General features: G+C 34.0%; 2 protein-coding genes across 3 annotated transcripts in view; both read left to right on the forward strand.

The window, feature by feature from the left end:
- Positions 1-10,079, forward strand: part of LOC100185710 (SRSF protein kinase 3) — a 17,236-nt gene extending 7,157 nt beyond the window's left edge. The window contains exons 8-19 of one of the 2 annotated variants that reach the window (XM_026840841.1): positions 524-689; positions 930-961; positions 1,370-1,495; positions 1,869-2,169; positions 2,471-2,513; positions 2,722-2,796; positions 3,318-3,401; positions 4,722-4,860; positions 6,658-6,765; positions 7,604-7,673; positions 8,255-8,347; positions 9,150-10,079. In XM_026840841.1, coding sequence (XP_026696642.1) covers positions 524-689; positions 930-961; positions 1,370-1,495; positions 1,869-2,169; positions 2,471-2,513; positions 2,722-2,796; positions 3,318-3,401; positions 4,722-4,860; positions 6,658-6,765; positions 7,604-7,673; positions 8,255-8,347; positions 9,150-9,334 — 1,422 coding nt within the window. In that variant the 3' untranslated portion in view covers positions 9,335-10,079. Of the gene's footprint in view, positions 1-523; positions 690-929; positions 962-1,369; positions 1,496-1,868; positions 2,170-2,470; positions 2,514-2,721; positions 2,797-3,317; positions 3,402-4,721; positions 4,861-6,657; positions 6,766-7,603; positions 7,674-8,254; positions 8,348-8,384; positions 8,478-9,149 lie in introns of both variants that reach the window. The other variant, XM_002132144.5, reaches the window with a different exon arrangement.
- A 380-nt stretch (positions 10,080-10,459) lies between these two features.
- LOC100183344 (ELMO domain-containing protein 3) lies at positions 10,460-15,712 on the forward strand. Its single transcript, XM_002132148.5, has 7 exons — positions 10,460-10,650; positions 11,579-11,723; positions 11,964-12,167; positions 12,826-12,948; positions 13,133-13,334; positions 13,741-13,868; positions 15,047-15,712. Exons 1-7 carry the CDS (start codon positions 10,600-10,602, stop codon positions 15,343-15,345), a joined length of 1,152 nt encoding a protein of 383 aa, XP_002132184.1. The 5' UTR covers positions 10,460-10,599; the 3' UTR covers positions 15,346-15,712.
- Positions 15,713-15,978: the final 266 nt, after the last annotated feature.

The following is a 15,978-nucleotide window of genomic DNA, read 5'->3' on the forward strand; positions in this document are numbered from 1 at the left end:
ATCTAGAATTTCGAATCTTTTCATATTTATAGGAAAAAGAAATTTTACCCACAAAAGTCAGTTTATTGACCCTTTCATAGCAGCCTTGTTGGGTCATGAGCTGTAAAATGATCAAAAATTGTACTATTGGGTAGTTTTTGCGTCATGAAATGTATAGCAGGCTATGAAAAGACGTTACGAAACGTTTACTCTCGAAAGTCCCACAAACACAAAAATATTTTTTTTCAAAATTAATAAGTTTCAAAAATTGTTAATATAGTATGTGAGATGACGTGTAATGACGTCATTAAACAGAATACCGAATCCCGTAATAAGATTCGAATACAAAAGGATTCGAATCTCACGGATTCGAAATTCTGTAATGTGCATCCCTAGCTGGACCTTGGTTCCCTTGGACTTTGGTCTTAATTTTTGTTGGTCACATTTTATAGCACCGGATCCTTAGTTATTTGGGTTTAGATAAAACAACATTTCGTTGGACTTTTAATAAACATTTATGTAAGAAATGTCTTACAATTACCAGGTCTTACAAGGGCTGGACTATCTACACAGCAAATGTAACATCATACACACAGATATAAAACCTGAGAATATTTTACTCTGTGTGGATGAACCTTATGTTAGAAGAATCGCAGCAGACGCTCAACAATGGCAACAACTTGGGGGAAAACCTCCTTCTGGCTCCCTAGGTGAAAAACATAGACGTAACTTTTTTTGAGTAAAATTTGATTTTTCAGTTAATTTTATTTTTTTTAGTAAAGCTTAATTTAAAAAAATATTTTTTAGTAAAATTTGGGTTATATACTGATATTGATGAATGATTTTTTATGGCTTTAAATAATTCATGTTCACCCCATTAATCTATCTATTAAGTAACTTATTTTATACCAACTTTAAAACTTGTAAAACCAATTTCCCATTCATTACAGTGAGCACTGCACCTCAGAGCAGACAAACTCAGGTCAGTTGCTTTAATTTCTTAATAACCGTTCACTTTGAACATAATACGTAGTTTCTGACCTACTTAAGTGTCACTCAATGAGCTGACAGTCTGTTATGACTCACATAAGGCCATCTTTCCACCTACATATAATTGTTATCTCTTATAAAAGCTAATATTGAGTCATTGTCTTTAAATGTTTGGATATTTTTGTGAGAAATCCCATTTAGACAAGTATTAGTAGTAATTATTCTGTAGTTTTAAACTATATAGCCTATATAATAAACAAACAAATCGTTCTGTTGTGATTCTTTTAGCATAATAAATGAAAAGTTTAGGCCTAATAATTATTAAATCTTTAAAAAAATTTTTTTGAACCTGAAAGTGTTTTGTTTCAACATATTCATTGCATTATTACAACATTTTCAGGGCCAGAAAATTTCAAAAAACAAAAAGAAAAAAATGAAGAAAAAGGCGAAGAAACAACAACAGTTGCTGAAAATGCAAATCGAACAAATAGAAGAAACAGAAAGAGAAGGGAAACCTCTCATGGATGTAAGTTTTTACTTGGTGTTTAAACTGTCTATAAAATCTTGCGTTTGAGATGTTTTCCCCAATTCAAAAGCATCAGTTTTTAATTTGTAATGTAAAAAGAGTTCATAATTTTTGCAGCAGTGGTTTTTTCTACGAGGGCGAGGTTTACCCCAAATCACATTATTCCGAAATTCATTACTACTTGGCAGCAGCAAGATTTAAACAAATGTTTTTAAAAGTAGTTATTAAAATTTTGAAGCTAAAAAATCGAAGATTTAAGTATTTGCACAATTTTAAAAAATGTAAAAATATGTTTCCCAAAAAACCACTTCACAGACAAAATGATCTTCTTTAAATTTTTTTTTTGAAAAATTAAAGGTTTAAATATTTTTAGACGTTACTCTCCGATGCTCCTCCTGCCTCCGCTGCATCCGGAGATCATGAAGCTCCCATTGTTCCTAATGGTGATGTCATAATAGAGGAGACAGTATTAGAGGAGGAGGTGACGGAAGATGTGAAGAGCGATCCGGAAGTTGGGAGCGGGGATGCAAAGTCCGATGATGTGAAGATGGAAAGTCCGGAAAATGTAGCGATCCCGGCAACAAATGGGATGAAGGAGGAAGAAGAGGAGGAGGTGGTGGAGAAGGATCAACGAGACAGCAGTGATGATAATAAGAGGAAAGTTGATGAACCAGGTGGGTGGTGACATAGGCACCAATCTTTTAAAATAATAATATAACAAAATATACCAGGTAGGTAATATGGGAACGTATCTTTGGCGTATGTTAAAAAAGCAACTGCTTGTGCCACATCAGGTTAGAGATGGGGTGAGAGAAAATGTGCGCCACAAATTGCATTTGGTTATTTATTTTGGTTAGAGGATAGTAACATAGGCGCTAATCTTTAAAAATTCCAGGATAGGCTATTGGTGTGCATGTTTGTTGGTTATTTGTGTGTTTGTGTTTTATCTTATTCTTACTAGTTATTTTTCTTCAGAAAAAGAGGAAAAAGAAGAAAAACTAGAAGAACAGATGGAAAGGTAGGGTTGACAATTTATTTTACTTACTTTTTCTGGGGTCCTTGTTATAGGGTAATGACTAATGAGCCAATCCTGGCCTAAATCCTAGGGCTCATTGCGTGCCACTATGTGGGACCTCACTCACATAGAACAGGATAGAGATCCACGTTACAAGACCTCAATTCATACCAGATTTGGTTCATTTGACTCAGTTTATGTTTCTACCCAGATTAACAGTAGATGACACAACCACGGAGGTTGCCACACCTCAGAATGGAGAGGTTTTGCAAAATGGAGTGGACAGGTTAGTTGTGTGTATTCTAACTTTGAAACTTTATTCAAATGAAAGGTTAAATAAATATTAAGCATGCAAGTCGAAGAATCTTGTCCTACGAAATGTAACAGACAAAAGTCCAACCAATTGTATACAATTGATGGTCCATCTTTTCCCTCTAATTTTTGTCCCATTTGGTAGTAAACAAAAAACACTAAAATAATTAAAAAAACTTTATCCTCCTAACTCCCATAGACCGTTTTTGATTAAAACATGATTAGGATATTTGGATATTATGTTCTAAAAGTGTCCCTATCTTCTCCCACCCTACTATATATAGTCAATATAGTCAAGTGGGGTAATAAAACAATGGGGTACGTGGGGTAAGAAGGGACAACCCCACTTAGCCAATGTGTATGATAAACATCGTTCCTCCAGACTAACATGAATGTTTTAACACAAAACTTAGTGAGAAAAATGAAAGTTTGTGAATATTGTCTTTTAATGCTCCCTCCCTACTATATTATTAATATTAATTGTTCATTAAACAGTTCAATAAATGAAGACAAGCTTCGACCTGGAAGACCCGGAAATGAAAACTTTGATCGTAATAACAGAGCTGTTTCATCGGACAGGTAACTTGGTTTTAGAGTAGCATCTTGTTTAATAGCTGTAGTGTAGGCCTATCACACTCAAGTATTAATACATCAATTGATTTTTGTCAGCTATGTTTTCGTAGCACCAGATCCTTACTGTACTCATTTACACAAAAAACTCTATGAGCACCAGATCGCATAATTTATAACAAGTAGGCCTGTCACCTTGTGATAGTAAAACTTAACATACTAAATTGTCACCAGTGTATTCTGTGTTGTTGTTACCAGGCATAATGTAATATTAATTTTTTATAAGTTAATAGCTCTTCATGTATAACATACTCTATTTGAGTAATACACTGCCATGTTTGTGAAATATATATATTTTATTATACAATTGATTAGACTTGGTTTTTGTCTGATACTTTTTCCAGCACCAGATCCTTAATGTTATTTTTACAAAAAGAGCCGTTTTAAGCTACATATAACTCCTATACATAAAGTCTGTAACTTTTAAAAGTGGCTCAAGAAATAATATTGTGAATTTTAACCGGGATCCCTCAGAAGATAAATAATTTATCCGCTTGAATCCATTATTTATCATCCACTGATGCAGTTTCATTCTTAAATTACTTTCATGCTTGGGTATCTAACTTGAAATTTGTGGCATTCATGTTTTATTAGTTTGTGGCTTCTTTGTATATAAACATACATTGCCTCTGACATAGAGGCCTAACATTTGTATGTCAAGATACTCATAAATTTTAAAGGAAAGTTTTTATGATGGCAAAACGTAAACATATTTTTTTCACGTTATTAGCTTTTCTTTCCGAAATAGAATGATCCTTGCACTATCACCACTGTATAGTGTTTATTTTAAGACAGGTTTGTAAGCTATTAAATTGTTTTTATTTATACTGAGTAGTTCTGGGTAGCCATGGGTTCTCAGACATCTAGACATGCTGCTGTATGGGACTTTCCTTCATAGGACAATATATTATTAATTTGTGGTGGTTTGCTTAACTGATTTTTTAGATTAGTTTTTGAGGTAAACAGCTTATCAGGTATACACCCCCGGTCCCTTTTTCAAAACATACAATCTTTATCTAACCGAGTAAAATATTTTCTCAAAAAAATAGTTTAGAGTTGAACGATTCTTGTGTAAAGAAATAGAGTCAGGATCTGGTGCTACGAAAATGTAACAGACAAAAATCAAGTCCAACCAATTGTATTGGGACAGATCCTTACTGTTTTCCTTTTATTTATAGATTTTGTATAAATCTATTTTTTATGCCAAATTTCCAATAAACTAAAATTGGTCAAAACTTCACCGGCATCACTGTTCCATCCTCCATACAGTAGCCACACATCCATGAGCAAGGGAAGTGACTGGAGGACTTCGTGCTCCGCCAACGATCTTCTCGTCAACATTCTCGAATCTGAGAATCACGACAAAATCAAAGTAAAGATAGCAGACCTCGGAAATGCTTGTTGGGTTGTAAGTCATTTAAAGTCAAATATTTTTAATCTCTCAATAAAAGTGAAGTTTACAAGCCGTGTTGTGAGTCAAGTATTCTTAAAAGTTTTCTGAAGTTTTTGTGGCCAAGGTCCTGGGAGTTAGGCTAGGTTTGGATCACCTTAAACTAGATTTGGCACATTACCTTAAAAATTCAAAATATTCCTAATAAAAGTGAGGTGTACAAGCCTTGTTGTGTACAAGCCCTTGTTAAAATATCATTCTATTTTTTGTGGGTGACTTTCCAAAACAAACAATTGTTTAAACCAAAGTTAGTATAGACCAAGTTAGGAAACGGATTGTAAAACAACGAGTTTTGTTATCCATTGTCTCTGCGTCTATGACGTCATAGTCGCCGCCATTACGGAGCCCACGGCATAGCATTTTATCATTGCTGGGTGCTGATTTTCGTTTAAATATTGCGATTTTTTAAAAACCAAGCACTTCTGCGCGTAAAAATGGCTTTCTACTAATGTTATATCTTATCACAATAATGAACCTCACAAAAATAATCAACTTTTATTGAAGCCTCAACCGATTAAAGAGTAAAACAACAGAAAATATCAAGTTTACTAATCAAAAACATAAAAGAACATGTTTAAAATATAAAAATACAGACAAAAACGCATAACATTACCATAAACTGGTGTATCTAGCTGCAGTTTTGCATGTAAATTGCCGTGATTTTACTTTTTGGCTCACAAACTTAACACGTATACCCGGCAACGAAACTTAAGGTATCTTTGTAAAATTTGCCTAATATCGAAGTGACATTGAGGAAAACAATACTGAGATACTATTTTTGGTCCTCTGCTTGAATTAGTAAGCTACCTTTTCTGCGTTACGGGTCTTTATGAAATCGGAAAACGCGAACACCTTATCTGCTAGTACTTAAGCAGTTTGGTGCTGCATGTCCACTCATGTTGGATTATAAATGTAGTAAAGAATGGCTCTGTACATTCGTAGGTATGATCATATACTATTATGTAAACTAAGCTGATTGCTGCTAGTCTTAATCACCAACGTAAAGTACCCTGTTAAACCACACTGTACGCCGAAAACCAGTCAAAATATTAATTTACTTCAAATTAATTCCTAGATTTAATATTATATAACAAGATTTATATTATAATTTATATTTTAAATGATAAAACAACCGCTATACGTGTTTTCTAGCTTTGTATCGCTTACAAGAACTAAATGAACACATGCCGACCATGCATTTGTATAGGCGATTTACGCTCTGTGGGCTCCGTAATGGCGGACACGAGCGCCGTTTCCTAACTTGGTCTATACTAACTTTGGTTTAAACATAATGTACATGATGCTTTACCTGTCAGTTGTACCATAGCGTTAAAAACATTATGAACTATCTATTCTGAGGGGGGTGAGATCCTATCAAAGAACTAAGATTTAGCTGCCCAATGTCTTAAAAGGTCAAATATTTTAAAAAAAGAAGTTTGGAGCTTTTTATGGCGTGTAGACAAAAATTTAATAATAGCTATTCAAAAAAATTTTTTTTTTTTGATATACAACAAAGTGTATGAGTTTTTTGTTTCTTTGTATGGTGTGCAACATTTATGGCAAAATGACATTCACTCTGATAATGACCTGTATATGACGTTAAAATTGCTAGAATAGCTTCATATATCTAGCTATATTTTTACCTTTGTTATTTAAATGTTATAACCTCATTACAACTCAATTTAATTTCCCCATATTTGCATTGCTTTCAATTAAAAACCCATAATATGATGCAACAATCACCATTATTTGCAGAACAAACACTTTACTGAGGACATACAAACAAGGCAATATCGAAGCATTGAGGTTTTGCTTGGTGCAGGTTATGGACCACCAGCTGATATATGGAGCACAGCATGTATGGTGCGTAACTTAGTATGCCGTGTTTTATACCATATGTAAAAAACCGCTGTAGTCATATAGTAGGGTGGGGGAAGATCGGACACCTTTAGCACATAATATCCAATTATCCTGACCGCCTTTTAAACAATTAATAACAGTCTATAGGAGTCGTGGGGATACGGTTTTAGAATTCTTAAAATGTTTTTTGTTTACTACCAAATGGGACGAGAAAATGAAATGAAAAGGTGTCCCATCTTCCCCCACCCTACTCTATTATATACTAAGACTTCTTTAATTTAACAATTTGCTCCCATGCTTAAAGGTTTCCACACCTATGTCTTTTATTTAATGTTTGAACTTATAACATATAGTAGGGTGGGGGAAGACGGGACACCTTTCACACATAGTAACCAAATATCCTGATCGCGTTTAAACAATTAACAACGGTCTATGGGAGCCGTGAGGATAAAATTTTAATAAAAATCGTTGAATGTTTGTTTACTACCAAATTAGAGGAGAAAATAGATTGAAAAGGTGTCCCATCTTCCCCCACCCTACTATATTGTGCTTAGTTTTTCAAACTCTAGAAACATGTTGTTTTTTTAATATGGGGTGATATTGTTAAATTACAGTTAGTCAACAAACATAGAAATCTTAATGATTGTTGATGCAAATGCAAAATATTCTAATAATGTTTAGTTTTATTACCCACTAAAAATAAATTACCCAGAAAGTAACATACATGATAACTCGTAAGCTGGCACAAGATGTATGAAACAGAAGACTGCCGTTTACCGTCCACACAAGATTAAAGCAAATTACATTCATTCATTTTATATAACAAAATCTTTAAACACAGACATTTGAACTGGTAACTGGTGATTATTTATTTGAACCACATTCGGGGGAAGACTATTCAAGAGATGAAGGTGATTGACTTTATCTGTTAAAGCAATTTATTCACTTATTAATATAAAATTCTGTTTTGGTTTTTTTTTTATACATTTTATCCATTAAAACAAGTTATCCAAAAATTCTTATTAATTTAAATTCTGTTTATTGTTTCTTTATCCAAAAAACTTATCTTAAAAAACCTTAAACTAAAAGTTATTCAAAAATTTTTTAACAATAAAATTTCTGTTTAAATTTTTTAGTTTTTTTGACCTTTTTTTTAACTTATCCAAAAACTTTCTTATAAAAAAAATAAATATTGTTTACATTTTTTTAAATTTCATATTTTCATTTAAAAATATTTTTGGAGTGCGTGCTTTAAAACTAAATGATACCTGGTTCAAGGCTCGCTCTTACTAAGCATTTTGAGCCAGTTTGCTAGTACAGACATTGGTATTATTTGCTGAAGGTGTTTCATCTGACCCAACAGAACTATATAATTGTTTATACAAACAGTGTGACTCCGTCCTCAACTAATTGAACTGCTACTCTATGTAATCAAGACCAAAGATAAAATCTTGCTGTTTATATTACAATAAACCTCTATGTTACATCATAGATCACCTGGCTTTGATCATAGAGTTACTCGGTTATATACCACGCTGTATGTCGCTTACTGGAGAATATTCCTCCCTATATTTTACCCAACAAGGTTTGAAATTGAGTTGTGTGTGTTTTTGCATGTCCAGATCATATTGCCCTGATCATTGAGTTGCTTGGACACATACCACGAAAGTTTGGCGCAAGTGGTCATTATTCCAAAGAGATTTTTACCAAGCGAGGTATGTTGTGGGTCTTGTTATGTCTTTGGCGAATACTGACTTCTGCCTGATAAGTTTGCTGAGTTTGGAAAGATAATATGCTTGTACTAAAAACTACTGTTTGTGAAATACTGTAATGCCCAAGTTTTTTTCATGCATAAAAATCTTAAATCTTGGCTTTGCTTTTTTGTATGCGTTACAAACTAACAACTGTATTTTGGCATGAAATATTAAACCTTAAATCCCATAGCCAATTTAATAAATATAGACATTAACTGTTAGTGGTGGTACTGTAAACAGGCAGCTGAAAAATTCTGCCTTTTCATAAAAATCTATTTATTTTGTCAAAAAATTGTGCGATTTTTCTAATTTACTTGAGAGATAACTTAAAGTTTGTTAGACAATTATTGAAGTGTTGTTTCAACCATTCTCATTACCATGATAAACAGCATAACTGTTTTATCCCAAAGGTGACCTATGTCATATACACAAGCTAAAAATTCTTTTTTTAAAGGTATTTAAAAAAATATTTTTTTAAAGGTGACCTACGTCATCAACCTTTTGTAAAAATCTAGGTCATTTTTTGGGTAAAAAAAGACCTTTGTTGAAAAAATGTATTTATTTTAATAAACTGTTACAAAATGTGTGCAATTTTCAAGTATTTTTGTGACAAAAAAGTGTTTTATCATAAAGGTGACCTACGCCATATACACAAGCTAAAGATGTGGCCACTGCGTGATGTCCTGAAAGAGAAATATGAATGGTCGGATGATGATGCAGAGCAATTTGCTTCTTTCCTTTTACCAATGTTGGAAGTAATCCCTGATAGACGGGCGAGCGCATCTGACTGTTTAAAACACCCATGGTTGTGCACGTAGTGACAAAGTAGATGCCATCGCACACATTGTGTAAGATACCACGCCAAAGGTTGAGTTACAAATGAAAATACTAATGTAGCAATTCGTATTCGAAGCTTCCATATTTCGTCCATCGCAAAACTTAATGCAAGTAGTGGACAATTACATATAAAGTCGATAGTCTGCAGTTCTACTGTGTGAAATATCAATATCAAACTTCTAAACCCACTTTACCTTTTCAAGACGCATCCAAACTTAGTAGTCCATAGTTCTACTGTAACGAAATGTGGTATTTTCATTTACAAGCTTTTTAAAAACCTTTTTTGTAAGATGCATTATAACTTTACCATGTAGTAATGCTGTGGGAATTGTTATAATTTCAACATGACAACTTTCAAGCCACATTAGCACCTGACATCTATTACGCCAATTATTTTCTATAGCAAGTGTTCATTTTGTACTAATACTTTCTTTTGCGATAAAAGCGGAACAAAAAGTGAAACTTTCACGGTTTGTAAATAACATCTCTTTTAAGTGGTGCTGTTTTGTAGAGTAGTGGTTCACGGTACACGCCTGCTTTTTACCAAGCATATAAATGACGTGTTGGAAGTTGGTCAAGGAATTATTGCGAGCTACTAAGCTAACTCCTTGTATCTACAGTGTGCGTAGGCAATTGCTTTTTTTCTAGCTTTGTCTTCGTTTAGTAAAGCTGCTATGTTTGTGTTTTGCTGTTGCATGTCTGAATAAATGAGTTTCACTTAAAAAGAACTTTTGTTTGGAAAAATTAAATGGGGTAGGAAAAAACAATTTGCACAGGTTCACCGATCTTTTTTAAGGTGGTTGTTGAAATGTATCTTCAATTACAGACAGTTGTATGATTGCAATTCCTTCTTAAATGGAATACCAATTATAATACTTGGCGAACGTTTAAGTGTAGGAATGTATACAAAAAAGGGAATTAGGGCATTAGGAATTCGTAAATGCGACTGATATAATTGAATATTAACAGAAGACGTTTCTTTTCTTGTTCAAAAATCACATTTTTGTCAAATCCCGTGAGATTAATGCATAAAAAGCTCACAAGAATGGAGAATCTTACCCCAAGTGACTTAATCTTTTCGGGAACTCCTCTTTTATTCAAATCCGCCGAAGCGTGAACCATTGTGAAGGCTGTTGGCTGTCAAGACGTTAGTTGGTAATTGGATTTTCTCTTGTGCTGCAAAGCACGGCTGCAAGCGTTAGGTCAGTTTTTTCTTGGAAGTTAATTAAAGAACAGGTTTTTCACGATGGAATTATCACTAGATAAAGGAATGGACATAGAACCTACTAAAACAGCGGTGGGAATTTTCGTTGTAATTTAAATTTTAAAAGTATATTTGTATATAGAATCTATATTCATATAATATATTAGCCCGTAAAATTGTATGTCACTTATCTGGTTATCTAAAATTTGGAAGTTGGCATTTTTTTATATTTTTTAGTGCTCGTAATAAGTTGAGTGTTTAGTTATCTTTTCATTTCTATAATACAATGAATTGACCATGATTATTTCTGTTCAAGAGTTAATAGGCTACTCAAACTGTTTTGATTTCTGCGCCAGTATAATCAAATTTTAAACCTAATTTTTTGTGTGTAGTCTATTCTATTATGTATGGGTCAGATCCTCGAGGGCCTTGGATTTACATGGGACTATACGAAGAAGACGGAACACTTTTTCCGCTAGGTGTCGGCAATTATTTAAATTAAAAAATACGGAAAAACGCACAAAAAAAACACTACGAAGTGTTAATAAGTTAATTAAATAATAAAAATACCTTTCTAAATACATAAAACCCTAGTAAGAACATCTTTCTCACATTAGGTTGGTTATATACGCTCTTTCGTTCTGTTTACTGTCATCGAGTCTGTGGTGTAACGGTTTGCGTGCGGTCGTATACGCTCTTTGTTTCATTTTTATCGGGTTCGAGTCCCACACAGTGAAATACTTTTTTTAAATTTTTTTTTACTTTTTTTTTGTTTGATTAGCACGAGTTTGGGGTTAGGAGTTAGGGGATATGGGTTAAGGGTTAGGGGTTAGGGGTTTATATCTTATGTGTATAAACCGTGAAACTAACTGCTCCCCATAGAATAGAGAAACGAATTTGTCATTGCCTCCTAGCGGAAAAAGTGTTCCGTCTTTTTTGTTTAGTCCCATGTCTTGGATTTAGGCTGGATTTGGCCCATTACCCCTACAATTTTAAATGTATTTTTGTCATTTTACGCCAGACTGAGATTCTGAAAGACAAAGGTTTGTTGGGAGCTGGTGACGGGGCAAAAGATGCGAAAGAAGAAGAAGAGTTGAGGTTGTGGCAGGAGAATATTGCAGATGAAAGAGCAGAGTGGGATGCCCTGGAAGTAATGAAGCAACCATGTGAGGATTTTAATTAGCGAGAGAAAATGTCTTTCATTGTGCTTGTGTAAAAATTTAATGTGATTTATGTAAAAGTAATTGATGTTATTTTATTACAATTTGATGTGTGGATAAAGAAGTGCTTTTAGTTTAAATATTTTGAGACATCAGAGTTAATAAAGATGCTGCCAAAAGATTTACACTTCACCAATCTCCAACTTAAAATTTAATGTTTAATTAATGGCCTAAACCTTTTTGCAGTAAGTGGGGTGGTAAAAGCAACTGAAGACATTTTATTCAGCGAAGCTTTGCAGTATTTCCAAACCCAAAACCTCGATACAACGAACATCTGTACAAGAGTTCCGCGAAACAAGTTCTCTCAGATCATTCAATTCATGTTCGGACCAAGAAGACTTGTCAAGTCGCTTAACCACGAGAGAGATCTGGTGTTCTGTATTGCTAAAGGTAGGCTCAGTTACTTAGTTGTTGGATGCAACAGTCGCACTTTTCGATTGACGCTCTTTCCCTCATTTTTTTTATCCATAGCATGTTTAACAACAGTTGTTTTGCTGTTAATTCCCTTCTCTTTGTTCTTTAAATAACATGATCTTCATCGTTTTTAAAGAGATAAATAAAAATTATGTAATGTTTATGTAGTTGTAATGGTTGGGTAATGAAATATATTTACAATATAAATATAAATATATACATTTATGTAACTTAAGAGCATGTTCAATAAAAAAAAATCAGGGCAAGCAAATTGCCTACCATGTTCATTTTTTGTTCAGGCTATACTATAGGCTACTTACTTTCTTCATTTCTTGTGCTATTAGTTTAGTACCTGGCTCAAAATACTAAAGCATATGCTATGAACAAGGTTATAATAATGGCCCTTGTCAAAAATAATAAAATAGTACTAATATTCATTACATATATATGTATATAATATGTAATGAATATATATGTTTGGAAGCTAACTCAATTTCCATTTTGTGCAAAAACTAAAAATCTCTGTTTTACTGTTCCTGTATATTATTAACATGGTATAGACTTTTATAATTATACCCTTTCAGTTTCAATTAGTGTACTCGAAATACTGTCATTTAATTCATTTTATCTCCAGTTACATTAAACCACAACATTGAGGTTCATTATCGAGTTTTACAAACTATTTATAAAAGATTGTCGGGATGTAAACATAATTGTCCCAAGAATGGAAGTCACTGGGAGTCGATTGGATTTCAAGGTTGGTTTGAACTAATATATAAGTGTGAAGTTTTTATGGGAAGCATGTGGGGACCTGGGGTGTTGGGTAAATTGGCTGAATACTGAAAGCGGCCATTTATTTTTTCTCTTGTATTTTTTCTATTTTATAGTAAAAATAAATTTTAAAAACTTCATTTTTTTTTTCTGCATGTATTAAAATTTAGGTGACGATCCGGCAACTGATCTTCGAGGAGCCGGATTTCTCGCTCTTCTTCATCTTCTCTTCCTCGTCACTGATAAGCCGGACATCGCAAGTGAGATCTTCCGCCTCTCTGTTCATCCGGAGCAAAACTTCCCGTTTTGCCTCGTCTCCATAAACGTGACCAGGATCGCTTTAAAAGTTTTGCGGGAGGAAAAACTAACAAGGTAAAATATTGTGAACAAAATAAGGTACAAACACCTGTGTATTCTATGTGGGTGAGGTTCCGCAGTGTAGCACGCCATGGGTACCAGGACCTCAATTAAATTGACCAATTGAGGTGAATTATTATGATGTTAAATCATTTTAAATTCACTGCAACTTGGTTATTTATCGCAAAGATGTACATGTAAATATAGAGACCTTTTTGCTTTATAGAATTTTGCAATAGTTTTAGATTATTCCTCTATAGATTTTTTATAAAGCTTGAAAATATTTTGACAGTAAGTTTTTTTGGTATGTTTTGGATATTGTTACAAAGAGGGTAATCAAATTATATTTAAATTGTTTGTGGCAGAGTATCATGATATATTCAACACCAACGATTTTTTATCAGAAAAATCATTTTTACAGGTTTTGCAACAAACGTAAGCAAGTTGTTGCAGTTATGAATGACTTTTATCTCGCGATATTCTGGCATTTCTACCATGTATGGAAGACACAACATAAAACTATGAAAGACTCCGGCCATGTTTTAAAAGGTAAAGTAGATCACAGTTTTAATTTTAATTTCATTTGTAAAAATGTTGTAATGTTTTGTAAGTTATAAGTTAATGCCTATCCAATTACCCCAACTGTGACAACTGCATATTTTTATTATATTTTAAATGGGTCTTTATTAAAACTGGAGGTTTCAAACGTTTTTTTTGTTTGGTTTTTAAGTTATCAAAACAACCAAAATATCTGCAACTGCGTAATGGTTTTTGACTATAACTTAAAAACCATTCGAGGTATCGGACCAAAAGTTAGATTGTTAAACTCGTATGGTCATTTGACATCTGTTGGACCTGACCGCGTAGCGTTTCTGGTCGAAATAACGAAAATATTTGCAACTGTTTGCAACCGCGTGCAACCTGTAGTTTTATAAGGGACCCATTTTAAATTAGTTTATGATTATATTGAACATTGTCTCTTTAATAAGCCGATGTCAGCTTTTTGCATGTAATCACATGCAACACACATGATGTATTATATGATATAACAATAAGAATACCGAGTAAGCTGTTTTAATGCTGATGCAAACATACAACACCTTATTGTTTGGCTTTATTTTTTAACCAATCACAGTAAATACTCAGTTACTGCATTGCGTTTCTGGCCTGTAGTTTATGTTTAAAATTATTTTTTTTTAAATTATAATTTTAACCATTTATATAGAATAATAAAATGTTTTAGAAAATTAAAATTTTAAACAGTTGTTGCTCTTATGTGTGGTAACCAGTGGCCATACATTACAAAAATAGATATAAATAAATCACCCACAAAGTTACAAACTTGTAAACGGGCACGAAGTGTTTGAAACAGAACACCCGTGTTATAACAACTATTAATGCCCTGTCATGTGACGATAAATTAAATACATACCACCTCAATAACTTGCTCACACACCTCTTACAAAACATGCATATGCGTCTATTTGTTGAGTGTAACATAACTTTAAATTTAAATCCATCAAACATGAATAATCACCCACAAAGTTATACATGGTAACTCGTAAGCTGGCACTATAGATTTATGAAACAAAACAACCGTGTTATAACGACTGTCGTTTTTCGCCTGTTCGAGGATAAAGTAAGTTACATTCATTAATTCACTATTTGAATTTATTTTTTTAAACAAAAGTGACCCAACCACTTCTAACATTATCATTCAAACACAGAAGCAGAAGTGGCAGCATCCAAACAACCTGCTGTGATGATGAAACGAGCAAACATGGCTTTCAGTAAACGACGTCCCGTCTTACCCCCGCTTCACACCACGAACCGACTTTCGGCGGCTTCATCCGTGTCCGATATCTCATTACAATCGCCCGCTATGACGTCACAGTCGCTTGACGTCGTCCTACAGCCAGTGGACCGTGACCGATCATTTTCACGGTCCAGTGACCCGAGGTTCATGGGCATACACGAACTGGACGAAGAAAAAAACCTCTCGTCTGCGAAAACGGAAGTCGAATGACGTCATTGAATGACATCATCCGACGACCGTATTTCTGTTCTTTAATTTTTAGCGAAATTTTGCTCATTGTTACTTCTGATTTTAAATGTACAGCGCTTGAACTGTTTGTATATATACGTATCCTGATCTATCCTTGCTTTCGTTTCCGCTTGTTTCATATAACGCCGATTCCGTGTGCTTATGGTAGCATCTTGTGCTTGTGTTACTTACCGCCCCTCTTTGCACTGCAGGTTAATACCCACAGCAGTTTAACTGTGATTTTTAAATCTTCAACCGTCAGTATAAACCCCTTGTTGCCACAGTTCATTACAACTTCCTACCAACGCTCTTACACGCTTTTCCAATAAACTTCTAGCTGAATTATGAATGGGCTGATGGGCCAACCCTGGTCTAAATCTTAACACCCATGGTGTGCCATTCTGTGGACCTCACCCGCATAGAATAGAATCGTGGTCTACCATGGCAATGTATTGAGTAGGCCATGATAGACTGTGGAAGTAAAGCGGGGCAACAACAGCCGTTATAACACGGTGGTTCTGTTTCATACACCTCCAGGGTGTGGGGAGATGGGACACCTCTTCATTCTATTTACTCGTCCGATTTGGTAGTAAACAAAGAATATAAAATCGTGTC

This window comes from Ciona intestinalis, chromosome 2 (assembly GCF_000224145.3).
Source record: "Ciona intestinalis chromosome 2, KH, whole genome shotgun sequence".
NCBI classification, from domain to species: domain Eukaryota; kingdom Metazoa; phylum Chordata; class Ascidiacea; order Phlebobranchia; family Cionidae; genus Ciona; species Ciona intestinalis.